The sequence below is a fragment of the Phyllobates terribilis genome, unplaced genomic scaffold (genome assembly GCF_046119375.1).
Source record: "Phyllobates terribilis strain yellow unplaced genomic scaffold, ASM4611937v1 Scaffold_462__1_contigs__length_1437853, whole genome shotgun sequence".
NCBI classification, from domain to species: domain Eukaryota; kingdom Metazoa; phylum Chordata; class Amphibia; order Anura; family Dendrobatidae; genus Phyllobates; species Phyllobates terribilis.
In genome coordinates this window covers 734,072-761,976 of record NW_027363222.1, presented here as the reverse complement: position 1 = coordinate 761,976, position 27,905 = coordinate 734,072, and the positions used below count along the sequence as shown (strand labels likewise).

Here is a 27,905-nt window from a genome sequence, read left to right as displayed (position 1 = left end):
TTACCGGTGGACGATGTTGTGTCCGTGGAGGAACTGGAGACCACATACAATCTCTGCTGTGTAGAATCTGATGGAGAGAACAGAGTGTAGTATCAATGTCATCACTGATACCTCCTTCCCTCCTGGGCTACATGACCTGCCAGTCCTCTCCCAGCTACATCTCCACCTCTGCTTTTATTTTCACCCCTCTGCTCTCTTTTTCGTATATCTTCCTCATACTCACCTTACGCTGTCGATGTTCAGGCAGCCGCACATGTCAATCAAAGCCTCGAGGCTGCCGCCGGACAGATACTCCGTGATGAAATACGCCAGCTTCCGAGACTGCTGTGCGGTATAGAGGTGACATAAGAATGGGCAGTCTCGGGCCGCGAGGAGTATCCGCCGCTCTCTCATAAGGATGTTTTCCTTCACCTTCTTTTTCTTGATCATTTTTACAGCCATAAAGATGTTTCGGCTGGGGACTGATGTCAGGACCACCTGAAGAAAGAAATAGGGAATGCTTAGAAAATGTGTATGGGAGGTGGAGAACAGCTGGTTTATCACTGCACAAGAAACGGGTGGGCTGAGTGGTGAGAGAGTCTGATGGTAATGTGGCGCCCCTGAGGGTTCTGTCGCCACAGGGGTACTGCATCTCTTTAATGAGGTGTGGTATCTCCTCTCCGAGGTAAGGATTAGTGTTGAGCCACCCCCGTAGTCTTCGAGTTCGGTTAGTCGAACACCCGTATGTTCGCCGAACTGTTCGCCGAACTGTTCGACAAACACCTTCGAAAACCATTAAAACCAATAGCAGGCAAAAAAAAACACATAGAAACACATAGAAAACACCTTCAACGGTGTCCAAAAGCTGACAAACTGCTCAGAAGACATAACTAACACATGGAAAAGTGACAAGTACATATAGTCATGCGAAAAGAAAAGAGGTGGAGGAGTAAAAGGAGGGGGAGACACAGATATAGGCATGTCATGCCCTTCTAAAACCAAAAAAGTGCGAAGCCGACACGGCCAGTCCGTTCCTGCCCGTGCCACCTCCGTGTCGCCGGGTTTGTGCCAGAGCCGAGGTGGACCCTGACGGCCAGACCCCCTCTCCCAATACTGGTGCCTGTCCGCTGGTGGGTCGAGCCCCCCCGCGGTGGGGGGGGAGGGGGGAGTAACATCTGCAGAAGAAAGACCATCTTCCAGCCAAACTAAGATGTCGACTTCTTTTCGTGGACAATGTGATAAGATCCCTTTCTTACGGACATGCCCATCGCTACAAATTCCAGATGAGGCACAAAAACAGCAGGTGCTTCAACGGATATCAAGTGCTCCTTCAAGTGGGCTCTCCTCCACCTCAACTTCAACATCACAAATACTCCAGTCCTCAGAGGTGTCACCCCAATCGCACTTGCTTCCTCACAGCTCCCAAGTCTCCAGCTGCCCGTCTGAGTATGGGGTAACACAGATGGTTGAGTCTGCACAGCTGTTTACTCATACTATAGCCTGGGAAACGGAGGTCTGCTCCAGAGCTTCGGTTAATCCAGACGAGGAAATGATCTGCACTGATGCCCAGAATCTTTATAAGTTGGATCCAGGACCTGATGAAGAAGGTTCTGAGCATAATGTAGACCCTCGTTCCCAAACTGTAACTCCTGTTGGTGGAGACAATGATGAAGACGATGATGAGACTCAAATATCTGATTGGAGCGACAACTTGACTTTTCGGTCAGGGCAGGAAGAGGTTGGCTCTGAGGACGACGGGTGTGAGAACACACAGGGTGATGATGACGAGGTTGGAGATCCCACTTCCTGTCAACCCACAGTCAGCTAGTCGATGAGGTCAGCAGAGGAGGTGGAGGAGGATGTGACTAGCCCAGGGGATGGGGATGACTCGGTACCCGGGCCTTTGCCTGGCTTTGGGGATGTCGCGGTGGTCAGCTCCCTGGCCCGTACCCTGGGGTCACTCTTTAAAAGGGTGGATAATTGTTAATTTTATAAGAGTTCGTGACGCCACCTGTGGTATCTGGTGAGAAGCACCAGCGCTGCAGCAGTCCACTGAGGCCCGTGATAAGGCAGCTCGATGGTATAGCTCCCCACAGGTGGAGCTAGGTCTCAGGGCAGCGTATGCAGGGGGAATGCAGCACAGGCAAGACCCAGCTGGGTCAGAGCAAGAACGGGAACGGACACGGTAGTCACTTCAGTACCTTTTACTGGTGGAAATTCAGGCACATCCCGGAGCACTGTAGGGTGAAGGGTGCATATCAGGATCCTCCCCAATGAGCGGGTGTAGGGCCTCCTGTTTCTTGCCTCTGCGTAGTAAGTTTCTGACCTGCCTGGAGCTAGGCCTAACTTTGTCTCTGTCCTGCGCTGGCTGACCTTGTGGTAGGGCCTTCTCTTGGAGTTCACGCTCCCAGTATGCGGGGCCTAAGCGTCTCCTGGCTCTGTTACGTATCAGCACCTTAGCGATCCTGGGACTTGTAGTTCTCCAGGGATTCCAGTTATGCCTTACTGGGTCATAGAGATCCCGGTAAGCTCGGATCCGGTGTCCGGTAAATGCTTCGGGGTGAGCTGGTTAAGCTCCTCTGCCCCTTATGTACTAACTCGCCACTCGCCTTCGGCCTACTCGGGCCCTCACTAGGCTATACACACTAACGGCAGCTTGCCGCGCTTCACCGATCTTATGGCGCCGGCACACCTTAAGCTCTAACTGGGCTCCCTGAATCTAGCGAGCAGGAGCCTCGTGCTCCACTGCTGAACTATTAACTGAGTTCTCTAGACTAGACTGAGCTCCACTGCAGACTGACCTCTCTTAGGCTTCTCTACTGCAGGAACTCTTCAGAAGAACTGAACTGCCTAGCTCCACCTTCCCTATTTATATCCCTAACGGGCTCCCTCTGGTGGTCTGAGGTGGAAGGTGGAGATGTGTGAATGTTTATGGGGGCCTCTTGTGGAGGGTTCCATCAATGCACTCTTCTAGGATCTGTTATACCAAGAGCAGCGGGGCATCACAGATGCTATTGATGATGAGGTTAGGTTGCGCCTTCCTGGACAGAGACGTAGTACTGGAAGCACGTCAACAACTGCATCCTCAACCACAACTCTGCCTCTGACCACAAGTCGTAGTGGCTCTTCAGGTCGCATGGGCTCTAAGCCTTGCATAGCCTGGGCATTTTTTCAGATCGATAAGGATGACCCAACTCGTGTTATCTGTAATATTTGTCACCAAAAGCTAAGTAGAGGCCAAAAAATCCATAGTTTGAGTACTTCATGCATGTACCGTCACATGGATATGAAGCATAAGTTACAGTGGGAAGCTCACTGTGCTACAATGCGGCCTAGCGGGCCGGGCCAACCACTGTCTGCCCCATCTTGTGCATCCGCAGCCTCTTCATCCTCTGTGACTGGGGGGACAGCAGTCACACATGTTTTTGGACGTAGACCTGCCACCTCTTTACCCGCAACAGCCAGTGTGATTGGCAGGTCGTCAGTTCATTGGGAAGTGGAAACACCTGCTGGTGTTGAGCGCTCTCCGACATCGAGAGTACCACCTTTGGATCAAGGCAACCTAACATGTCCGCCTGCATCTTCCTCACAGACCGGCAGTTTGCCGGGGACACCCTACTCAACCCCGTCTAAGCACAACAGCCAGCCCTCGGTTCCTCAGATGTGGAAAAGTAAAAGACCATTTCCTCCTAGCCATGACAAAGCTAAGAGGTTGAATTTCACCATCTGCAAGCTGTTGGCTACAGAAATGCTGCCTTTCCGCCTGGAGGACACAGAGGATTTTCAAGACCTTATGTCCGTCGCAGTGCCCCAGTACCAGATGCCCAGTCGGCACTACTTCTCAAAGAAAGGTGTGCCTGCTCTCCACCAGCATGTCGCACACAACATCACCGCTTCTTTGAGAAACTCTGTGTGTGACAGGGTGCATTTCACCACAGACACTTGGACAAGTAGGCATGGACAGGGGCATTACATGTCGCTGACTGGGCACTGGGTAACTATGGTGACAGCAGGACAAGGGGCTGCTGTCCAAGTCTTACCATCCCCACGAGTTGTGCGTCAATCCTCTTTATCTCGAAGTTCCTCCACTGCTTCTGCCTCCTCAACCTCCTCTCGGTCCTCCACCTGCACCCAAAGCCTGTCTGGAAATGCCACCTGCTTTCTAACTGCACAGAAAGAATCCTGCACACCTCCTTACTATGCTGGCAGCAGGGCTCAATGGCATCAGTGTTCACTTTGAAATGTCTGGGAAATGTGAGTCACACAGCTGAGGAGTTGTTGTCAGCTCTGGAGACCCAGTTTCATGAATGGTTGTCTCCACTGGACCTGAAACCAGGGAAGGCCGTGTGCGACAATGCTGCAAACCTGGGTGCGGCCCTTCGCCGGGGCAATGTCACACACGTGCCTTGTATGGCTCACATGTTGAACCTGGTTGTCCATCAATTTTTAGCCCACTATCCCGGACTAGATGGCCTTCTGCAGACGGCACGGTCGCTGTGTGCTCACTTCCGCCGTTCGCATCCCGCAGCTCAACGACTTACATCTCTACAGAAGTCGTTGGGCCTGCCAGTTCACCGGCTGAAATGCGATGTGCCGACACGGTGGAATTCAACTCTGCACATGTTGCAGCGACTGTGGCAGCACCGACAAGCCCTGGTGCAATACGTTCTGACGTATAGCCTGGGCCAACGAGATCCAGAGGTGGGGCAAATCACGCTGCAGGAGTGGTCTCAGATCAGGGACCTATGAAGTTGACGCGCCCCCTGGGCCGTGGGGTACCCGGAGCCGGGCCGGTAGACGCTGGGGGTTGTAGTCACTGTGGCGGTGACCCAGGGCGGTCAATCCAAGGGTAATTTGTATATATGGGTTTTATGATGTCCGACTACGCCACCTCTGGAGTGCGGCAAAAGGGGCCGCTGCTGCGGAACAGTCCTCTGAAGCTGGTGGTTTTGCAGCAATGGTATTATTACTCCCCACAGGAAGAGTGTAGCTTCAGGGCAGTGTGGGTGGATGATGGTAGTTGTAGGGCAGGGAGTCAGTAATGAACACAGAGTCCATGTGATGCAGTCCCAAGATCTTTACTCACAGTTGTTGCAGTCCAGATTACAGGTACCAGAGCAATCTCCCCCGTTGTGCTGTGCATACTCAGTGAGGGGCTCAGTCCACCCCCAGATAGCTCTGGGGTACTTAGCAGGACCCCCTTCTGTGTGTCCTTTCTCTGGCCTTCTCCCTGCACCTCACACCCAGTGACACTTCTATCCGGTATCCTCGGGCCTTGGCGGGCGACGTGTGTTCCGTCCCCTGGGTCCTATGTGGCTACCTTCTTAGTGAGACTGGTGTGGACTTTGGCCTGCAGTAAATGAAATGCTGCAGCCTCCGGTTTCTAGTTGAGCCTTGCTGTTTCTCCGCTAGTTGAGGGACCGGTTCCCCTTATCTGGCCTGACCCCTCTACCTCCTGGTAGCAGCGGGAGTACAGGTGGCCTTCTGCACGGCCCGTACCCCTAGGGTCCCTTCGGTTCCTGGAGCCTTCCTGCTCCCACTCCTCTCCTTCAGTCCTGGGCCTCCCAGGCTAGGCCCGCCTCCGGCGCAGAGCCTCTGCTCCTGTCACTTTTCCTCCTCTGACTGGCTTGCTCTTTCTAAGATGGCTTCCTATTTATACTCTCCCTGTCATGTGCTCCCCTAAGCTGCTCCCCTAAGCACCCACTATATAGGACCCTCCCGCCAGCTAGGGACCTGGGACTGTGCTCTCCCTTAGGAGTAATCTCACCCTACACCCACTGCGGGTATGTGTTGGATGCAGGTGTTAGGGTCCCGAGCCATACTCCTTCCTTACCTGAGGGTGAGATACCACACCTCTGGGTGAGATGCAGTAACTCTGTGGCGACTGAACCCTCAGGGGCGCCACACACCCTTCTGCACAGTTTTGAAATGGCTACGAAGATGTTTAGTGCTGACGACGATGCCATTATTAGCATGACTATTCCGGTTATTTACATGCTGGAGCACACATTAAACAGAATTCAGAGTCAGGTGGTGGGACAAGAGGAGGTGGAGGAAGTAGAGGATTGGTTTGCGGAAGGGATAACATCTCCAAGGTCCAGACGGTTGGCAGCACCAAGGCAGCAGGCATGGGAGGGTGGGGGAGAGGGATTAACCAGGGCGCATGGTAGCAGCCAAACTGTTGAGGAAGGTGCAGGAGCCGAGGAAGAAGTGGAGGACGAACTGGCGATGGGCATGGAAGACTCATCAGATGAGGGAGACCTTGATCACATTTCTGTTGTGCGAGGTTGGGGGGAGAGGGCAGAGGAAGGAAGCATGATTGTTACCTCGCTACCAACACAACAAGGACTTTGTCCTCCTGGATGCGCAAGACACATGAGTGCCTTCTTGCTGCACTACCTGCAACATGACCCTCGGATTGTCAGAATTCGAAGTAATCCCGACTACTGGGTTGCCACACTCTTAGATCCCCGGTACAAAAGTAAATTTGCCGAAATAATTCCTGCCATAAAAAGGGATTTACGCATGCAGGAGTATCTGCAGACTCTGTTGCAGAATCTTACATGCGCTTTTCCACAAAACACCAGTGGTGCACGTAGTGAATCTCACAGCTCTAACTTGCCAACCGTGGGACTGTCGAGTCTTCATCACTCAAACCGTAACAGTAACACAGTATCTACTGGTAACAGCAATTTTGTGGAATAGTTTCACCACTTTTTTAGACCATCCTTTGCAAGGCCACAGGAGACAAGAAGTCTGACACATAGTCAACGCCTAGAGAGGATGGTACAGGAGTATCTCCAAGTGAACATCGAAGCCATGACTGTCACTGGACTCTTGTTCATTTTGGGATTCCAATCTGGAAAAATGGCTGGAGCTCGCCACTCACGCCTTGGATATCTTGTCATGCCCTGCAGCCAGCGTTCTCTCTGAACGTGTGTTCAGCGCTGCTGGTGGTGTGCTGACAGATAAGCGCACACGGCTGTTCACTGAGAATGTAGACAGACTCACGTTCATAAAGATGAACAAATCATGGATTCGCAAGGACTTTTCTACCCCTGTGTCATCCTGGGGAGACTAAAAGCTTGAGGATTTCGTAAAATCACCTCACCAACCATTTTAAGCAACTGTGGGGCAATTGATGCCACTTAACCCTAGAACGCATGACCATAAAAATCTACACTTTCACATACCTGGGACCTTTCAGGCCCGTGTGCAAATAACATGGAATAACTCAAACTCAAATGACAAACAACTATATACATGAAGAATACCTAGAGTTTCAAAATTCTAACTGAAGTAATCTTGCAGAAAATAGAAAACAATTAACAGGGCGGGCCTGCGAGGCCCCAGGTATGCGTTCTAGCGTTAAGTGGTGTCTGTGCCACAATTTTGGGAAAAAATGGAGACTCTTTTTTGAGTCCCCTTGCTGTGTCTTACGTGACGTTGGCATCGTCAATTCCAGGTGGGTTGGGTCGCTCCCCCCCCCCCCTTTTAACTGTGAGAAACTACATACATTATGGCTTGGGGTAACACAGATGGTTGAGTGTGAAGAGCTGTTTACTCAGAGGTCTGCTCCAAAGCTTCTGTGTCTGCTAGTCAGCGTAGAATTTTTAACTGCATCTAGCCTAGGCAATACTTTGGGCGTAGTAGCCCAGCTGCGAAGCAAGCTGCACCGCCTGTGTATCTAATAAGAATTTTTAAATGCATCTAGCCTAGGCAGACTGTGGGGACCCCCAACCAAACCCAGACGCTCAGCCCCCCTACCGCCCCCCTTTCCTTGACGATACAATAATGTAACTCTTACAACTGGATGGGTGAGGATCGGTCACAGCTTTATTAACTCTTTATACTCATTCCATTAGAAAGGCATTTTATTTCTAAAATAATTCAGCTTGTTGCAGCATGCCCTGGGTCTCCACTCTGGCAAGTTGGCCAACAAATGTAACTCTCCAACATGTCCTTTCTATTTCCAGGCCACGGAGGATCCTGCGTACTCGTATGCAGGACTCTGACCCCCACCCATCACTCTTAACGCTTGTTCCACTCCGTCCTGGAGTCCTGACAGGAATATGTCTAGTCCAATATCCATTAAGTGAACACCGTCGGGCCGTATGAGGCCTGCTTTATCTCCTTCCAGTTGTCGGTGTCGTATCACTACACCGCCTCTGTCGCTTCTAAATTTTGCCATCCGAATATTTATTACCCGCCTTGTCCGTTCGATGGCCGTGATGTCTCGCGCACCTTGCCACACCGCTATCGGCACAATCTCTGACCATACTATAGCTAGTTTTGTGAAAAATTCTCTGAAGCGCTCAGTGTCTAGTTTCATTATTGCCATTAGTTATGCGCTCTTGTGATGACCTAGGTCGTTTCCCCTGGCCTGTATAACTAAGATGACCAGACCTCTTGCCTCTCTCCCTACCTTGATTACCTCCATTAGTACCTGTGGCCATAGCAGGCCTCTAATACCTCTGCAGTTGAAATATGTGTTATGAAACTCTAATTTCCTCCCGCCTGGGTGGACTTTCGCCCTTTTTTCTGCCCAATATATATACGAGTGGCCTATCACCCACACTGTTGACTTAGCGTCACCTGTAGAAGAAACAAACCACGTTAGGATAACAAGTCCGGTCTTATGTATCTCGCCAAACACGTGGACGCCATCTCCCTATCCTCTGAACTTCCGTTTCTGACAGTCCTGCTCTTGCTGCTTCCGTGGCCGCGGCTATGCGGAATGAGTGTGTCCCATAATCTTTGGGGTGATTCCCTGCGGATGTTATGCATTTATTAAATATAGCTTGGAACTGGTATCTTGATAATGGCATTCCATCAATGTGTGATAGGAAGAAATTACTTTGTGATCTGATGGTTATATATGTTTTTACTATTGTTACCCGACTCAGTGTACCGTTTGTGGGTTGTAGAAGTACCCAAGTGCCCCTGCCTGCTGGAACCGTTTTCGATTGGCGTATGCGTAGACGTATAGCATTATTGGCTATGACTACGTCCTGGTGTAATAAGCCTCCACTGGTGGTAATTTTGGATTGAGGGACTAATTCGCTTATACATAGCGCCCCGAAGAAGGCGATCGCAAATGCAGTAGACAGTAGTGTTGCTTCAAATTGTGAGTGTCATGTTAATGGTGTTAGGGATGTGATGTGAGAAATCAGTTTTACTGACACGGGATGGGACGTCTACACTCCTGACTTGGCTGACCCCTTTTCCACCCTTTTATGGATTGTCTGATGATGAATCTCTTTGTCACATCTCCTCAATTCAGTAGTTGGAAGTGAAATGCTACTCCGGTCAGACACCGCTGCGCTGACGCCCCTGAAAAGCCCCTCATCATTAGCTGGTGGAGAAATTCTATGGTGACTTGTAATCTGGCTTGTTCACATTGGTCAACCCGTCTGCCTGCTACTAGTCGTGTCGACTCTTCCCATGCCTTACCGTATGCTTGCCACGTCGACGGGGCAACTGACGCTCTGATTAATGGCATCAACTATTCGCCACTAGATCCCATAGGGAGGGTGGGCAACTGTTGCCCGATGGGTGGGCGCTGGGGAGGAGCTCTGTGAAAATCTGCCAATTGAATTGTGATAAAGCGTTAACAGCAGCTTTAGACCCCTCAGCATCGTGGCTAGCGCGGACCCATACATTGTGTTTTAGGCACAGGAATGCTAGCCGGCGTAGTTGGCCTAGCACTGGGAGAGACGATAATGCCATCTTATTAATGCAGTGCTCTAGGCTGGTGTTTTTTGTTATGAAGCGTATATTTTTGTTAGCCAGGCGCGCGCCCCATATTTCTATTGCTACCACTATTGGGAAGAAAAATTATTTTCCGGGCTAGATGCAGCTAAAAATTATTATTAATTTCAAAGCTGGTGGAGCTTGGTATAGATGGCCTAATACAATGATTACCACACACTACTGCTATGCCCAAAATTATTTTCCAGGCAAGATGCAGCTAAAAATTATTAGTAATTTGAAAGCTGGTGGAGCTTAGTATAGATGGCCTAATAGATTGAGTACCACACACTGCTACAGGCCCAAAAGGTTTTACTTGGGTAGGTGCAGTAAAAAATGAGTATTACATACACAGGTGGTGTAGCTTGCAACACAGATAGGCTACTCCACTGCCTAACACACTGCAATAGGCCCAAAGGATTTGTTTAGCTAGATATAGCCAAATGCTGTCAAAAACACTTTCACAGCACTGGCACAGACCTGCCTGGCAAAAAGTGATAGGAACTGATGTAATCTAACCCTCAAAAGGGCTGCAATTACAAACTAGTCCCTACTCCCTAAACCTTTCTGTCTATTTAAGAGAAAATTTGCTTGCAATTCAGTTACACAATATAGCGCTAACAGCAGCAGCAGTGAGAAAATGGTGGCGACGGGGAAAATGGCTGGGTCTTACAGGGCAAGGACATGTGACATACACAGCCAATGACACATGCCCTTGCTTGTGTGAAAAAAAGCAGTTCGCTCCGTGTGTGCGCTGCTGATAGATTGCACCTCCCCACTGTAAATGCGGGAAAGAGAAAAAAAAAATGGAGATCTTCATTATTCCTGCAGAGATCCATCCCCTGCCCCTCCCCCCACCCCGCTGTACACTCAAACTGTGTATTAACATTATCAGCATTACTGAGAAAAAATCCAGTTATGATTTGGGTGCACGAACAGTTATCGAACGTAACCTCGAACAGCCGGATTTTTTTCAAATCGTTCGGGTTCGTCGAACGGCTCGAACACCGCCCAAAACCACTCGAATTTGAGATTGGCGAACAGTTCGATTCGAACACCGCTCATCTCTAATGGTCACATGCCGACTAGACATGCGTGGCCTCATTCTATACAAATTACTTGAGTGAGGCTGGTCACGTTTAGTTGGAATGTGGCCAGAAATATGAAAATCTCATACTTGGACTCACATGACCTTTCAGGATTCTCCTGTACTGGAGGAAAGGTGAAAGTGTGCAGTGCATGCGCTGCGAGTATTCAGAAGTCTGCAGTCACCTAGAGTTCTTCCGACTTTATTCACAAACCTGGACAACCCTTTTAATTATACAATTAAGTACTGTAGCATGCCCAATCCTAACAGCGTGTAATATACTCAATGTCAGGATTCAGCTCTGCTAGCTGGGTCCAGCAGACACCACATGACCACTCGTATGTGATTTTCATACTTACGGTTATGTGACAACTAGCCTGTAGGCTGTAGTTTTTGACTGAAATTGAGAGAATTAGGAAGAGTAGGTAGTCACGTGACTGTCAAAAAGCAAATCGTAGATGAGCGGTCACATGACTACTATTCAAACTGCATGAGCGGTGTGTGTGGGGGGCGCCAAACTGAATTCCTGCTCCGGGTGCCGGAAAACAGATCTGCCTCTGTGCTAAGCTTGCAGATATGGTCAGAAGGTTCTGTAAGACATTGCTCTATAGATCAGATATTCTTCCAAAAACAAACCGCCTGGAAGCCTCCTTGTCAGATTTATGCTTAAGAACTAATTATATTTTACTTTAAATATTTCTAATAAAGAAAATAATCAATACAGTAATTATAATCCATAATATTCCAATATGTTATATTACTTGTGATACGTCTGATATAGTCTAGCTTTAGTAAATCATGTTTTGTTTCTGTAAAGGAAATCAAGGCTGAGCCTGCAGATATTGTTAGAAAGTTCTGTACCATGTTATTCTATGGATAAAATGTACTCACAGAAACCAGGTGTCTGGAGGTCTCCTGCAACAGACTTATCCTTGAGAACTAAGAATTGTAATGTTTAATCTGAACATGCATGGAAACTTTGTTACTGTGAGCCAGAACTTTGGTTTAGATACTGCACTCTCTGTAACAGAGTAGGTCCCTCTCTCATTCATAGGGGTCCTGTATACACAATTTATGTCTCATCTCCATCTCTGAACTGTAACTATTATTCAAAATACATTTTTCTCTCATTCTAATCACCTGTGAATATGGATGTTTTGCTTGGAATACAGATTTCCATGTCATTTCATTATATTGTCTGGGCGTGCGTGGAAACTCCATGTGACGCGCCCCCTGGGCCAGTGTTGTTTGGGGGATACCCGGAGCCGGATCAGATGGGGGTTGTAGTCTCCGAGTGACGGTGACCCGGTCCGTGCCCAGGGTGTCAAGCTCAGTGTGTGGCAGTCCTACAGATGTTGCTGGATGTTCTTTCGTGTCGACTACGCCACCCGTTGATTTGCGGTCAATACGGCCGCTGCTGCAGCAGGGTCCGCTGAGGCTGGTGGTGTGTGTGCAGCTTCTGGTGGTATAACCCCCAACGGGAGGGGTATAGCCTCAGGGGGTCAGTTGTAGAGGGTGGTGGTTGTGGTGGTGCAGTGAGGATGGTATTAAGACTCAGAGTCGGGCTGTGCAGTTCAGGGTGTTTACTTACTGCTGTTGTTCTGGTCACTCCGGCCTTGAGTGACCGCCCGAGCCGTGCTGCGTCCACCAGGTCCTGGACTCGGCCAACCCCCAGGTAATTCTGGAGCGTGATCCTGAGCTCCCTTTCTGACGTTCCTTTTCTCTGGCCTTCCCCACCAGGGATCCACCTATGTCCAGCTCCCTCGGGTCTCTTGGTGGGTACACCTCCTCTGGGTTCCCTGACCCTATACTTGGTCTGCCTTTCGGGTGGATATAGTGGGGGGTCGTGGCAGATCCTGCCCACAACCTCCGGTCTCTGGCTGAGGATTAGTGCCCTCCACCAGCTTGGGATCTGGTACCCTTGTGCCAACCCTTCACCCTGTTGCTTGTATTTGGGCTCTTGGGGTTCCCTCTTCTTCCCCTCTGGGTCCTTCTGACTCCTCTCTCTCTTCCTTCTTTCAGGACTGCTTGACCCTCTACAACAGACTGACTAGTAGCTGTCTGCCTGTCTGACCCTGATCTAAGATGGTTCCCACCTTATATACTCCCTCTATGTGTGAGCTCAGGTGACCAGCACCCAATGAGCTCCTAGCTTTACCCAGACTGCTCCCCCTATCTGCCCCTACACTACTGGGATGTTCCACCCCCCTCCCACTCCAGCCAGGGACAGACACTATCGTACCTGCACATAAACTGGTGGGAGTACCGTTGATCTGTCCCCCGGAAATGGGATGTATGTAGTGTATGCAGCCTACTGAGCTCAGTTCCACACTCCATCCTTACCCGAGAGTGGAATACCACACCTCTGGCTTGAGGTGCAATACCCCTGTAGCAGCCGAATCCTCAGGGTGCTACATTCCCCCCTGGTAAATCACAGCACGTCCTCGGGCTGTAAGAGAATAAACATCCAAAACATACAAATTTTTTTCCATAAAACATAAACATATAAAACAGTATATATATCAGCATAAACTTTTCATAAATAACATTCTTGTTCCTCCGGCCACGGTGCAACTTGTGACCGGGTAAAGTGCGACAGTCTCTTCAAGAAAAACAACAGTTTCCTATAAAACCGGTAGGGGGCGCCTTAGAAAGCGCAACTATATACAGGGGAAAGTATGGCCGCTCTCAGTCCTCGGCCAGGTATAAGGAAGGAATGACCGCTCTCAGTCCTCGGTCAGTTGGATTAAGGGAAATACGGGTAACAGTTTAAACTTGTCCCAACGGGGACATATTTAAAGCAGCAACAGTTCACTGTACCCCGGCGGGTAACTATTTACAGTCTCTTTACCGTACTTTAACGACAGCGTCCTCCTGCTCCTTCTTTATCTTCAGACCCGTCCGGGTCCTCTTGCTCCTCCTCACACCGTAGCTCCTCCTCCGTCAGCCGGTGTACATGGAGGGCGTAGGGTCCTTTGGCACACTTGTGCCGGGTGAACGTGACCTCGTCCCCTACGTACAGGTCACGACCTCTGTGTCCCTCCGGCAGATGGCTCTCTACGTCTCTGCGGGTTACAAAGACGTCGCCGGGGGTATGATGGTCTCTTATGAAGCCCCACCCATGCTGCAGGTTGAATTTAATCACAGTCCCGGTGGTACGGGGACCATGAGCTGCACGGGGGTTCCTCCTGGTCCGGCTCTTCTGCCCTGCGCTCTGTTCTTGCAGCCGCTGCTCTCGGATCCGCCTCTCTTTCCGTTCTCGCTCGAAGTCTGCCAACTGCTGGCGGCAGCACTCCACTCGCTCTGCTGCAGCTGCCCGCGTTTCTTGAGTGAACCCCATGAGGTCTCCTCCGGTGGGGTTCCACTCGAATTGTGCTTCTTCTAGCGGGAGCGGGGTTCTCCTGACGGGCTTCGGAGCCGGAATCAGAGGCTCGCACAGGGGCCTTGCTCTTCGGAGTTCCAGTTGGTAGTACTCCTGGGGCCATACAAAGGGCTGCCCATCCGGGCACGTGTGCTTGGCAAATAGATCTTCGCCCAGGTGCGGCACTCGAGATGTTGAGGGCGCGTTGATGGTAGCGGCGCCCGGGTTGACCAGGCCTTGCGACCAGGCTTGGGGCACCCTAAAGGTAAAGGGCACTGTAAGGACGGCGGCGCCCGGGGGTACTCGGCCCTGCGACCAGGCCGGTGGCTCCGCGGAGGTAGGGGGCGCTGTTGGAATTGCAGCGCCCGGAGGTACTAGACCTTGCGACCAGGCCGTTGGTATTTCCTGTTTGGTCGCGCTCAGGGTCGAGGCGTGTGACGTCACAGGGGTCGCGGCCGCGGCTTCTGCTTGAGGCCTAGTCCGGCACGGTGACGATGCAGCGACGGGCACGGCAGGGGGAATTTCGGGCTCTGCGACGGGGAGCTGGGACAGGTACACGGTTTCTCGGCTCGGGGTAGAGACGTCCCCTTTACCTGCCTCCGTCCGTTCAGCTCCCTCCTCGGCGCCGTCTCCGGCCTTCACTCCTCCTGCACCATCCTCAGAGGCGGTCTGTCTCCTCGTCTCGGGTGGCGTGCTCCGCTGACGGGTTCCGGTCTGCTGGGCCATCTCACGGCTCCACTCCGTCAGCGTGTCTTGCTGCACCTGGGCCATCCTCCGTGCGAGGCCCTCCAGCGCGGTCTGTGCACACTCCCGGTCTCGGGGGAGCTGTGCCAGGATCTCCACTAAGCCTAGTGGGGTTGTTGCTTGCAGCAGGCTCCTGACCACTGGGTCGGTGCTGCCTGTCTCTCCCTCCATCTCCGGGTACGCTTTCTCCGGAGTCCTCTCCAGACTTCTTGTCTCCGGGTGCGCTCTCTCCAGACTCCTCCAGGCTGCACCCATCTTCGTTCTTTTGTTCAGTCTCCGCCCACATTGAGGGTGGTCCCGGGGCAACTTTGTGATTGTCAGTTCCAGGGGCAGTTCTCTTACGCTGATGGACACTTCCAGCATCACAGTCTCTGTTGGTGGGCGCGGTTTCCGCTTTTGGCGCCATTCTTCGACCTGGCCCACGATGGGAGGTGGCCTCTTGCCACCCTCTGGCACGCCCATAATGGCGTCCGCTCTTCCAAGGCGGGAAATCTTTGGAAATGGCGGGAAAAAGCTGCAAATGGCGGACAACCGGCGGGAAACGACCTGTGATGGGGTCCGTTGGCGGGGACCCTCCGGAACCGGCGGGAGACTTCTTTTTAAGGTAACGGTGAACTTTTCTTCAGGCACGCAGTACCCGGTTGTTGCGGGCACGTTATCCTGCCGACTACGCCAAAGTTGACGCGCCCCCTGGGCCAGTATTGTTTGGGGGATACCCGGAGCCGGATCAGATGGGGGTTGTAGTCTCCGAGTGGCGGTGACCCGGTCCGTGCCCAGGGTGTCAAGCTCAGTGTGTGGCAGTCCTACAGATGTTGCTGGATGTTCTTTCGTGTCGACTACGCCACCCGTTGATTTGCGGTCAATACGGCCGCTGCTGCAGCAGGGTCCGCTGAGGCTGGTGGTGTGTGTGCAGCTTCTGGTGGTATAACCCCCAACGGGAGGGGTATAGCCTCAGGGGGTCAGTTGTAGAGGGTGGTGGTTGTGGTGGTGCAGTGAGGATGGTATTAAGACTCAGAGTCGGGCTGTGCAGTTCAGGGTGTTTACTTACTGCTGTTGTTCTGGTCACTCCGGCCTTGAGTGACCGCCCGAGCCGTGCTGCGTCCACCAGGTCCTGGACTCGGCCAACCCCCAGGTAATTCTGGAGCGTGATCCTGAGCTCCCTTTCTGACGTTCCTTTTCTCTGGCCTTCCCCACCAGGGATCCACCTATGTCCGGCTCCCTCGGGTCTCTTGGTGGGTACACCTCCTCTGGGTTCCCTGACCCTATACTTGGTCTGCCTTTCGGGTGGATATAGTGGGGGGTCGTGGCAGATCCTGCCCACAACCTCCGGTCTCTGGCTGAGGATTAGTGCCCTCCACCAGCTTGGGATCCGGTACCCTTGTGCCAACCCTTCACCCTGTTGCTTGTATTTGGGCTCTTGGGGTTCCCTCTTCTTCCCCTCTGGGTCCTTCTGACTCCTCTCTCTCTTCCTTCTTTCAGGACTGCTTGACCCTCTACAACAGACTGACTAGTAGCTGTCTGCCTGTCTGACCCTGATGTAAGATGGTTCCCACCTTATATACTCCCTCTATGTGTGAGCTCAGGTGACCAGCACCCAATGAGCTCCTAGCTTTACCCAGACTGCTCCCCCTATCTGCCCCTACACTACTGGGATGTTCCACCCCCCTCCCACTCCAGCCAGGGACAGACACTATCGTACCTGCACATAAACTGGTGGGAGTACCGTTGATCTGTCCCCCGGAAATGGGATGTATGTAGTGTATGCAGCCTACTGAGCTCAGTTCCACACTCCATCCTTACCCGGGAGTGGAATACCACACCTCTGGCTTGAGGTGCAATACCCCTGTAGCAGCCGAATCCTCAGGGTGCTACACATGCATGAGAGAAATTTACATTTATATACTTCACCCTTTTGCAAGAAGGCCGACCCACTGCTCATTCCTAGAGGTTTCTGTAGAAGTTTTTTTTATATCTTAGCCTTATCTATACCTTTTTTAATTGTAAGTTTATTCTAAATTAACCTCCATTTTATTCAATTACCTATGAAGAACTGGTTTGTCCAGAAGTCTGCACCGACTTCTGCTCTCAAGCTCATCCAGTGGCCAGTATCATTATGGTATGGCATCCATTGGCCAGTATCATTATGGTATGGCATCCAGTGGCCAGTATCATTATGGTATGGCATCTATTGGCCAGTATCATTATGGTATGGCATCCATTGGCCAGTATCTTTATGGTATGGCATCCAGTGGCCAGTATCATTACGGTATGGCATCCAGTGGCCAGTATCATTACGGTATGGCATCCAGTGGCCAGTTTCATTATGGCATGGCATCCAGTGACCAGTATCATTATGGCATGGCATCCAGTGGCCAGTATCATTATGGTATGGCATCCAGTGGCCATCATCATTATTATACACACTATAATCCTCCCAATTTGCATCAAGATAACAGAACAGTAGTGTTGCGCAGACGTGCTTGGATAAGGTGTCATCTGAGCATGCTCGGGTGCTAACAGATTATCTTTTGCGTGCTCTAATAATATGTTCACACCGCCGCGGCTGCACACAAACTGGCAAGCCCAGCATGTATTGCGGCGGTCTAACAGCCGTGAGACATGCAGCCGCGGTGACGCAAACATATTTTTCAAGCACGCCGAAGATACTCTTAGCACCCGAGAATACTCGGATAACGCCTTATCGGAGCACGTTAGCTTATCACTACAGAACAGATCTGAACAGTGCTCAGGATTCTCCTCACCTAGCACCCTGCCGAGAATAATAAATGCCTGTAGCCAATTTCCAAAAGTGCCTCCTACATTGCTCACCCTCCACCTCCCTATGCTTTTTCCCTGCTCCCACATTTCAGTGATGAAACACTCAAGAGGCAGTAAAGTAGATATAGCTGCAGTTTTCCTTTTCCAAATATTTTTAACTTCCATTTTTTAAATGAGGCCCTAATGGTCCTTGAAAGCATACACACACGCTCCCAAGTCAGACTTTGTTGCAGACGGACAAGCCTATTTTTGGTAACAGTCTCTGCTGCCACTGGCCAAGTCCCAACACATCCTTCCGCATCATCAACCCTAACAGACCATGCTGCTACAGGCCCCTCACACTGTTGTCCCAACTGCAACACCCGGTGGCCTAAAAGATGTACTCAGGTTACCGTACGTGAGGTGTGAAAGCGTGTAACTGGCATGTCTCACCGGAGGTCATCACCACAACCCACTAATGGTCCATCCTAACTGACTCTGGGCACTCTGAGGACCTGATGCAAAGTATCTTCTGGATTAACGACCTCTGATGAAGCCTGCAATAATGAAAAATAATAATAATAAAGTAAACTCTTCTGCATTGCACTGAATGACCAGCAGGTGGCAATGAAGTCACAACATTAACTAGCCCCCTATTGTAGAAAACCTAAACACCATCAGGTGGCGCTGAGGCTTCATGAGAACGCGCCACCCCCAAACTTAAAAGGCTTTTCCACTATTCAGACAACTTCTCAATCACTGTTTCCCCTCAGTAAAATAATAACTATTCTACTCTGTGCCATTCCAGCAGTGTCAGCACTGGCTCTCCCGGGGTCCGCAATCCCTGCGGCCAATCAGAGGTGTCAATGTGGCACCCCAGGGGTCTGGTTGCCACAGTAATAGAATTATTATGTCTGAGAGCAAGTGGGAGGTTTCTCTGGTCAGGAGCCCTAAGCATGCAACACTGCCCGCCCAGACCTGGGAGGGGAGGAATCTGCCCTTATAAACTGGGTCTGGGGCGGGATTAGGTGAGTCAGAGCTTGGAGAGGGAAAGATACAGCAAGAGCTCTGTAGGAGTAGGATTGAGTGCCAGAGGCTGGAAGCTAGATAGCTCACCTTGGCTGAAGACACTAAACTCGGACACGGAGTCCGAGGCTGTGGGGACATCCAGGTCCAGCAGCAGAATCCAACCGGCAGGGGATTCCAGGTCCTCTGGCCTTAGAAGCCCGGAGGCACGGTCACAAGCAAGGGACCAGCACCGCCGTCGTGGAGCGGAGGCTAACAGAAGGCCCCAAGTCACCGGCCATACGGGTGAGCACCACACGGTATACTCAGGGACGTGGGCTATTTCTACCCGCATAGAGCAAGGTAGCCAGGAAAGAGTGCAGATAGACGGGGAGGCCTACAATTCCACCTGGCCAGGGGGAGATCCTGCTTGCTCACAGACTGACCAGGCCTCTACTGCTAACCAGTACTCCCGGGAGGGTCTGCTCTATACCATCAGTAAAGACCCTGAACTGCACCACACGTCGCCGCACCAACACCTTAGTACTGGGACGTTCACACCATCACTCCCATCATCCACACTAGCTGCCCTGTGGCGTAGTCGGACATTTGTTATTACACTAAGACTGCCACTGGTTTGACCACCCTGAGCCACGGACCGGGTCGCCGCCACACTGAGACTACCACAACTAGCATCCCACCAGAGGCCCGGCTCCGGGTTCCCCATGCGGCCCAGGGGGCGAGTCAACTTTGGCGTAGTCGGCAGGATTTCGTGCCCGCAACCACCGGGTACTGCGTGCCTGAAAAAGACTTTTGTACTTACCTGTGGTGAAGTTTCCCGCCGACCGGAGTAGTTTCCCGCCATCGGACGCCATCTTGGGTCGTTTCCCGCCATCTTCTGCAGTCTTCCCGCCATCCGCAGCCACTTCCCGCCATCGGACGCCATCTTCGGGACGCCGCACGGGAAGAAGAGGGACGTGGACGCCGAAAGCGCGCGAGAGCCGAAGCTCCACCCCACGCACTGACGCTGCGCAACGTCCTGGAAGGGAGGAAGAGCGACGCTGACGTCATCGAAGTGCGACGCCAGGTCCTCTACCCCGACGATTGACTGCGGAGCCGCGGCCTACGGAAGAAGAGCATCGCAAGGTAGGCCACGGTCCACTAGGGGGGTAGAAGGATGTTGGATACCGAGGGGAGCTCCACCGCCACACCGGCCGCCAGCGCAACCGCTGCAGCGGTCATGCCATTCACCATGCCCTATATCCCGGGGGCAACATGGCTACCCCAGTACTCAGGGGAGTCACATACCCTAAGTGACTTTAGGGAAAGATTGGATAGCCTCTTCCAGGTATACCCCCTCACGGAAGAGCAAAAAGTAAGCATCCTGGAGGCCCAGTTAATCGGGGCAGCCCAAAGGGAGGTAAAGTCCTGGTCACCTGGGAAGAAGAGGACTGTCAGAGAAATACTAGCCCGGCTGAAAGACACATTTGATACCCGAACCTCAGCCAAAATAAAGCTCAGATTTTACGGGTGCAAACAACGGGCACATGAAAGTATAAGACTATGCTCTAAACCTACAAGAGGCCCTGAGAGCCATTAAGCAGGCAGACCCTGACAGCGTGGGAAATGAAGACAAGCTGTTGACCGAACAATTTATTGAGGGTCTACTGTGCAATGCCCACCGAACCCAGTTGCGGGCAATGGCCTTACAGGACCCTGACCTAGACTTTGTACAGTTCAAGGACAGAGCCATCCGGGTGCTCGGAGAACCGGCACCAGGTGGCGCTGTGACCCACAGGTGCCCTGCTATCACTTATCACCAGGACGCGGCGCCCTTGTCTGCAGGGCCTGTGGGAGCTGATGCGCAGGCTTTGAACAATAACCCGACTACAGACCTGCACCATCAGGTCCAAGAGCTGACTAAGAGCGTTGCCGCGCTAACCAGAACTGTGCAGTCTTTACAGGTCTCTTCTCCAGGAAAGATCCAGCTGGCATCTGGACCGGAGGACGTCCCGTGGCGCCGACTGAGGAGGACCCCATCGGCCAGAGGGAGACCCAGCGACAGGTACAACGAGGACGGACGACCCATCTGTCGCCACTGCAATCAACCCGGACATATGGCAATGTACGGTCATTTAAACGGGCACAACCTGGGGTAGAAGGCCAACCCCCAGGCCTAAGATCATCAGGCCCATCGAACTGGCGTGACAAGTACGTAGGGGGATGTCCGGTCTTGCCTGTGGTACTGGACGGCATTCCTATGAGTGCCCTACTGGACACCGGGTCACGGGTCACCACCATCTCGTACGTGCTCTTCAAGCAGTACTGGAATGACTCGGACATAACCGGCTACCCAGATGACGACCTGAGCATTATCGCCAGCAATGGTCAGCCCATGCCACAGATAGGATTTAAAGAAGTGAACATCAAGGTCGGTAAAGTTGAACTGCCGGCACAAGGACTGATCATTGTGGACATTGACCGTCGCTAGAGTCACCCAAAAATAACCCTAGGTACTAACGTAATTGAAAACTGTCTTGCAGAGGGGATTCTTATTTTGCAGCAGGTTGCCAAGAACGCCAGTTCCAGCCAGCAGCGTGTGCTCCAAAAAGAGATCCGGGCACTGATGAAGCAGCAACAAGTGGAACTATCTGGTGGTGAGATAGGTAGCGTGAGAATGTGTGACCCGTTCCCTATTGCCATGCCCCCAAAAAGTGAGATGATGATTTGGTGCCGGGCAGCTATTGGTCTAAGAGGTAGAGACTACCAAGCAATGGTAGAAACCGTCTACTCAGACAGTAGGCCCACCATTTTGACAGCACGGGGGGTGGTCGATGTACGTCATGGGAGGGTGCCCGTCCGCATCATAAATATCGGGGAGAGAGAAGTATACCTGCCCCGGTATGCCACGCTAGCCAAATTGTTCACCATAAACCAGAACTCTGTACAGGCCGTGGAACCCTTGCCTCCATCTCAACCAGAGGAAGGTAACGGCTCAAAGAAACCAATGGAGGACTGGTGTCAGCAACTGCATTTGGGTACTGACTCCACTCCCTCACACCAAAAACAGGGAGTCTACCGGGTGGTTCAGGAGTACGAGAGAGTGTTTAGCAAACACCCGCTAGACTTTGGGCGAGTAAAGGGGGTAGAACATCACATCCCCACGGCAGACCATCCTCCCATAAAGGAGAGTTACCGACCCGTACCCCCTGCACACTATCAGCACGCCAAGGGGATGTTAAAGGACATGAAGGAGGCTGGGGTAATTAGGGACAGCTGTAGCCCCTGGGCAGCTCCACTAGTCTTAGTGAAAAAGAAAGACAACACCATGAGAATGTGTGTAGACTACAGGAAGGTCAACCATATCACACACAAAGATGCGTACCCGTTACCAAGGATAGAAGAGTCCTTAGCTGCATTAAAATCTGCTAACTTCTTCTCTACTTTGGACCTCACTAGCGGGTACTGGCAGGTTCCTGTGGCAGAGGCGGACCGGGAGAAGACCGCATTCACCACCCCAATGGGTCTCAGCAAATTTAACTGTATGCCGTTCGGGCTCTGCAACGCACCAGGAACCTTCCAATGGTTGATGGAATGCTGTCTGGGACACCGGAACTTTGAGACGGTCCTATTAAACCTGGACGATGCCATCGTTTATTCCAAGACTTACGAGGACCACCTGAAACACCTGGTAGAAGTGTTTGATGCCCTGGCAAGCTACGGCCTAAAGGTGAAACCCTCCAAGTGTCACCTCCTGAAACCAAAGGTGCAATACCTGGGACACGTGGTGAGTGCTGACGGAGTGGCTCCCGACCCCGATAAGATCACCGTGATTAAAGACTGGCCAAGACCCTCCAGCATAAAGGAAGTGCGGCAGTTCCTCGGGTTGGTAGGCTACTACCGAAGATTCATTCCCGGTTTCACCAAAATGGCAGCCCCTATGCAGGACCTCCTGATAGGTCAATCTCGGAAAGCCAAAAACCAGAAGCCGCCCTTCAGGTGGGAAAAGCTGGAAGAGGAGTCCTTCTGCCAGCTGAAGATGGCCCTCACGGGGGATGAAATCCTGGCGTACCCTGATTACAACCAGCCCTTTATCCTCCACACGGACGCAAGCAACATCGGGCTAGGAGCCGTACTGTCCCAGATCCAGCAGGGGAAAGAACGGGTAATCGCTTACGCCAGCCGAAAGCTACGGCCCACGGAGAGGAACCCTGATAATTATAGCTGATTCAAGCTGGAGTTCCTGGCAGTGGTGTGGGCAGTGACCGAACGTTTCAAGCATTACCTTGCCTCTTCCAAGTTCACCGTGTACACGGATAACCCGTTGACACACCTGGACACTGCAAGGCTCGGTGCCCTGGAGCAGAGATGGATGGCCCGCCTGTCCAACTATGAATTCACCATCAAATACCGGGCGGGACGCTCAAATGCCAACGCGGATGCCCTGTCTAGAATGCCAAACTTACCGGATGTAGGGGAAGATCCAGAAGAAGTCGAGCTCCCTGCGTTCCACCGTCTTGGGATTACCCTGTATTCCCACCGTGTGAAGGGCAGGCGCTCTGTGACATTCAATCCCTTGCCCCACTACAGCTGGGCGGAAACGCAAGACAGTGATCCCGCAGTCCGTCTGGTGAAGGAAATGCTGACACAGGCCGATGCCCGTCTTGACCCAGACACTCCGGAGGAGACCAAGCAACTGTGGAAGGAGAAAAGTAAGCTGTTCCTCTACAGGGAGAAGCTGTGCCGAAGAATGGTTAATTCTCGAACACATGAGTTGACCTGGCAGGTAGTGGTCCCAAGACGAGACGCGGCTATGGTTCTGGAGGCATACCACAACGGAGCAGGACATTTTGGATGGAAGAAGCTGGAGTACTTGTTGCGTGAACGGTTCTACTGGGTAGGCATGAGAGGAGTCATCGAGAGGTGGTGCAGAGACTGTGGCCCGTGCAACCTAAGAAGAAAGGACCGTGCCAGCCAGAAGACTCCCCTGCAGCCCATCATCACCAGACAGCCACTGGAACTGGTAGCCCTGGACCATGTGAAACTGGCTCCAAGCAGATCTGGGTATGTCTACGCCCTCACAATCGTAGATCACTACTCCCGGTTCCTGGTGGTGGTTCCCGTCAAGGACTTAACGGCTCAAACAGCAGCTAGAGCCTTCCAGCAGCATTTCAGCCGTCCACACGGGTACCCGGAGCAAGTGTTGACAGACCAAGGACCAGCCTTGGAAGCAGAGGTCTTCCAGGAGTTCTGCAACCTGTATGGCTGCAAGGAGATAAGAACAACGCCCTATCACCCGCAGACCAACGGACTCTGCGAAAAGATGAACCAGGTGGTGATAGATCTGCTAAAAACATTGCCCCTGGAAGAACGCAGCCTGTGGCCTGAGAAACTGCCCGATCTGGTGGACCTGTACAACCACATCCCAGTAGGTTCCACCAACTGTACCCCGGCTTACCTAATGAGAGCAAGACCTGGTAAGCTACCTATTGACATGGATATGGGAGTCCTGACGCCTGAGGACACCTCGCCAGAGGCAGACTGGGATACAGAACGGCAGCAGCAGTATCGGAAAGTACAGGAGAGCGTCGAGCGAAGTCTCTGTCAATCAAGAGAAAGGCAGGAGAGGACTTATAACCAACATGCTCCCGCTGTTCCCCTGGTACCTGGAGAGCAGGTCTTGAAAAGAAAAAGGCGGCTCCATAAGTTGGACGACCAGTGGAAAAAGGACCCGAACACCGTACTGCCCTCAAGCCACAATAATCCAAAGGTGTACGTCATCAGCAAGGATGGAGGAGAGACCACAGCCACTGTCTCCAGAGACCACCTGAAAAAGTGCCCCGAGAAGTTGCAAAACACGGATGAAGATCAGGAAGACCCTCAACCCGTAGAGGAAAAGGAGGAAATGATCAGCACCGTACTCTGAGACTTTCCCCGGTCCTGGACACAAGTAAACAACGCTATCGTGGTGCCCGTCCTCACCTTTCTCCAGCCAGCCCCTCAAGTTCCTACAGAAGACCAGGTAGAGCTGGAAGAGCAGCCAGCCCAGGAGGCAGAAGAGTCCACACCAGCAGCGCAGGAGGATCAACCCTCTGCTAGTAGTGAGCCTGCCATGCCCCTAGTGAGCCAAAGAGTGCGCAGACAGCTGCCCAGCTTACCCATAACACATCCTACACCCTGTAGTGCAGGACCAGTTAGTGAGCTCCGTAGGTCCACTAGAGTCACTAGAGGTCAGATGCCCGCTCGCTGGAAAATATAAAGTAATGCACTGTAAATTTACCTGTTTCTTGAAAATGTTTATGGTTTTTGTTGTTGCCTGTTATTAATTATGTTTCTCAGTTACCCTGCAGATTTATTTGGACTAACAGGTTATGGACGCTGGATAACCGAAACAATCTTGTAGATAGTTGCACACTGTGGCCGCAGAAGAGAAAACCTGTCTGGCGTGGCCTCCTTGCGGCCCAAAGTAGCTAGCTTCAGCCTTGCAGCCACGCCCAAGGCCAACGCAAGGGGTTTGCTTTGGACAGGTCCCCTACTTCGCTTAAAGCTTCACCTTGGGTGACATGGACACCCTCTTGTTTCACAAACTTCACCTTGGGTGATATGGACACCCGGTTGCGGACACGCCGTGACCTTTAAAGAACTAAAGCTTCTTGTAAATATGTTATTGTATTATCGTTTATACCCTTGTATTTATGTTTCTTTAAAAATGTGTTTAGTCCCGGAGTACTAAAATTTACTAGAGGGGAATGTGGCACCCCAGGGGTCTGGTTGCCACAGTAATAGAAATATTATGTCTGAGAGCAAGTGGGAGGTTTCTCTGGTCAGGAGCCCTAAGCATGCAACACTGCCCGCCCAGACCTGGGAGGGGAGGAATCTGCCCTTATAAACTGGGTCTGGGGCGGGATTAGGTGAGTCAGAGCTTGGAGAGGGAAAGATACAGCAAGAGCTCTGTAGGAGCAGGAGTGAGTGCCAGAGGCTGGAAGCTAGATAGCTCGCCTTGGCTGAAGACACTAAGGGACCAGCACCGCCGTCGTGGAGCGGAGGCTAACAGAAGGCCCCAAGTCACCGGCCATACGGGTGAGCACCACACAGTATACTCAGGGACGTGGGCTACTTCTACCCGCATAGAGCAAGGTAGCCAGGAAAGAGTGCAGATAGACGGGGAGGCCTACAACTCCACCTGGCCAGGGGGAGATCCTGCTTGCTCACAGACTGACCAGGCCTCTACTGCTAACCAGTACTCCCGGGAAGGTCTGCTCTATACCATCAGTAAAGACCCTGAACTGCACCACACGTCTCTGTGTTTCATCGCCGCACCAGCACCATTAGTACTGGGACGCTCACACCATCACTCCCATCATCCACACTAGCTGCCCTGAGGCAATACTTCTCCCGTGGGGAGTTATCCCATACTTGGCTGCGCTTACAACATCAGCCTCAGCGGCCTGCAGCACAGCGGCGGTCCCCACTGACCGCAATCCACGGGTGGCGTAGTCGGACATTTGTTATTACACTAAGACTGCCACTGGTTTGACCACCCTGAGCCACGGACCGGGTCGCCGCCACACTGAGACTACCACCCCCAGCATCCCACCAGAGGCCCGGCTCCGGGTTCCCCATGCGGCCCAGGGGGCGAGTCATCTTCACTCTCTCGTACTTTGGAGGAATTGACCGCTGCAGCTGCTCTCCCACTTCCTCCAGATGTCAATGTTGTCTGTAGGAGAGGAAAGTGAAGCCAGCGCTGAATGTCACGCCAAAGATGGCTGCCCTCCTATTATATAAATCTCACTATAACTCCACCAGCCTATCACATTCCTAGTTCCACATCCAACCTCCATATCAAACCCTGTAATAAACCCTTCATTACCTGGTCTTGTCAGGACCTCAATAAACCCAGCCTTTTTGAGGCCTACTTCTGTACGGCCATTAATAATGCACTGGTGTAAATAATGTGTGTGAGGTAAATGGTGTGGAAAACCGGATTGTAATCAAGCAATGATTTCTTCAATTGGACTGCAATGTCCTGAACCATACGACTTGTACCAGTCATGTGACTTATGCTGCCCCAGGACTACAGCCATATTGGCCAAAGCTGTGATATCACAGAGGCACATACCAGCATGTGGAAGCATGGCGACATAGCGATGACATCACAATGGCAGGTGCCGGAATGTGGAATCTATGACATAGCGATGACATCATAATGGCAGGTGCCGGAATGTGGAATCTATGACAACGATGACATCACAATGGGAGGTGCCGGAATGTGGAATCTATGACAACGATGACATCACAATGGGAGGTGCCGGAATGTGGAATTTATGACATAGCGATGACATCACAATGGCAGGCGCCTATATACACAGAAGCGCAGGTGAGAGGAGACACACGGGAGCTCACAAACCACAAGGAAGGCAAGAAGAATCGATTGGAGAACAGGGACAGGAGAAGCCAAGAAGAACAGAATAACCCGCTTCTTAGCCTTCACTGAGCCATGACAAGACTGAGCGGATGGAAGCGGAGGAGGAGACCCAGGACCCCGTCACATCCACCTGACTGATGAGAAAGGGGAGAAATTATGTAGATTATGTAGCAACATTACAACTATTCTTGTTACCCATAGCAACCAGTCAGAGCTCAGCTTTTATTAAAGGGGTATTCCCATCTCCAAAATCCTCTCCCAATATGTAGTAGGTGTAATAATAATAATAATATTAGATATCCATGCTTACAACCACCAGTTATCTAGTTGCTAGTGGTCGTAACCATGGATACCTAAGGTCCTGCAATGCCTGCACATGAGGAAAGAGACAGCGAAGCAGAAAAACTATTCTACATTTCTAATTGGAGGTTTTTGCTAATATTATTATTACACCTACTACATATTGGGATAGGATCTTGGAGATGGGAATACCCTTTTAATCTCTGATTGCTATGGGTAACTAGGAGAGTTTGTTGCTCAGCTTTGATGAGGGATGACAGATTTTACTAGACTAAGTGGATATCATTGGTGCAACCAGTGCAGCTGCACAGGGGGCTAATAGGTTAGGGGGTCACTCACCTTCATTTTGTTAATTCTGTGTATTGCTGTAGCAGTGCTGTGCGCGTATATTGATGCCGTGGGGCAGGGGCGTACATAGAAATCATCGGGCCCATAGCAGAAGTTTGAGTTGAGGTCTCTCCCTTCAAAAGAAATGAATAAAACAATTATATTTGTCA

At 51.7% G+C, this 27,905-nt stretch overlaps 1 protein-coding gene across 1 annotated transcript; it reads right to left on the bottom strand.

Annotated features, from left to right (window-relative positions):
- On the bottom strand, positions 1 to 27,838 carry LOC141229231 (protein kinase C-like 1). The gene is made up of 3 exons (XM_073667427.1): positions 27,748 to 27,838; positions 224 to 477; positions 1 to 67 (listed from the first exon to the last, which is right to left on the bottom strand). The coding sequence occupies exons 1-3, from the start codon at positions 27,751 to 27,753 to the stop codon at positions 1 to 3; spliced, it is 327 nt and encodes a 108-aa protein (XP_073523528.1). The 5' UTR covers positions 27,754 to 27,838.
- Positions 27,839 to 27,905: the final 67 nt, after the last annotated feature.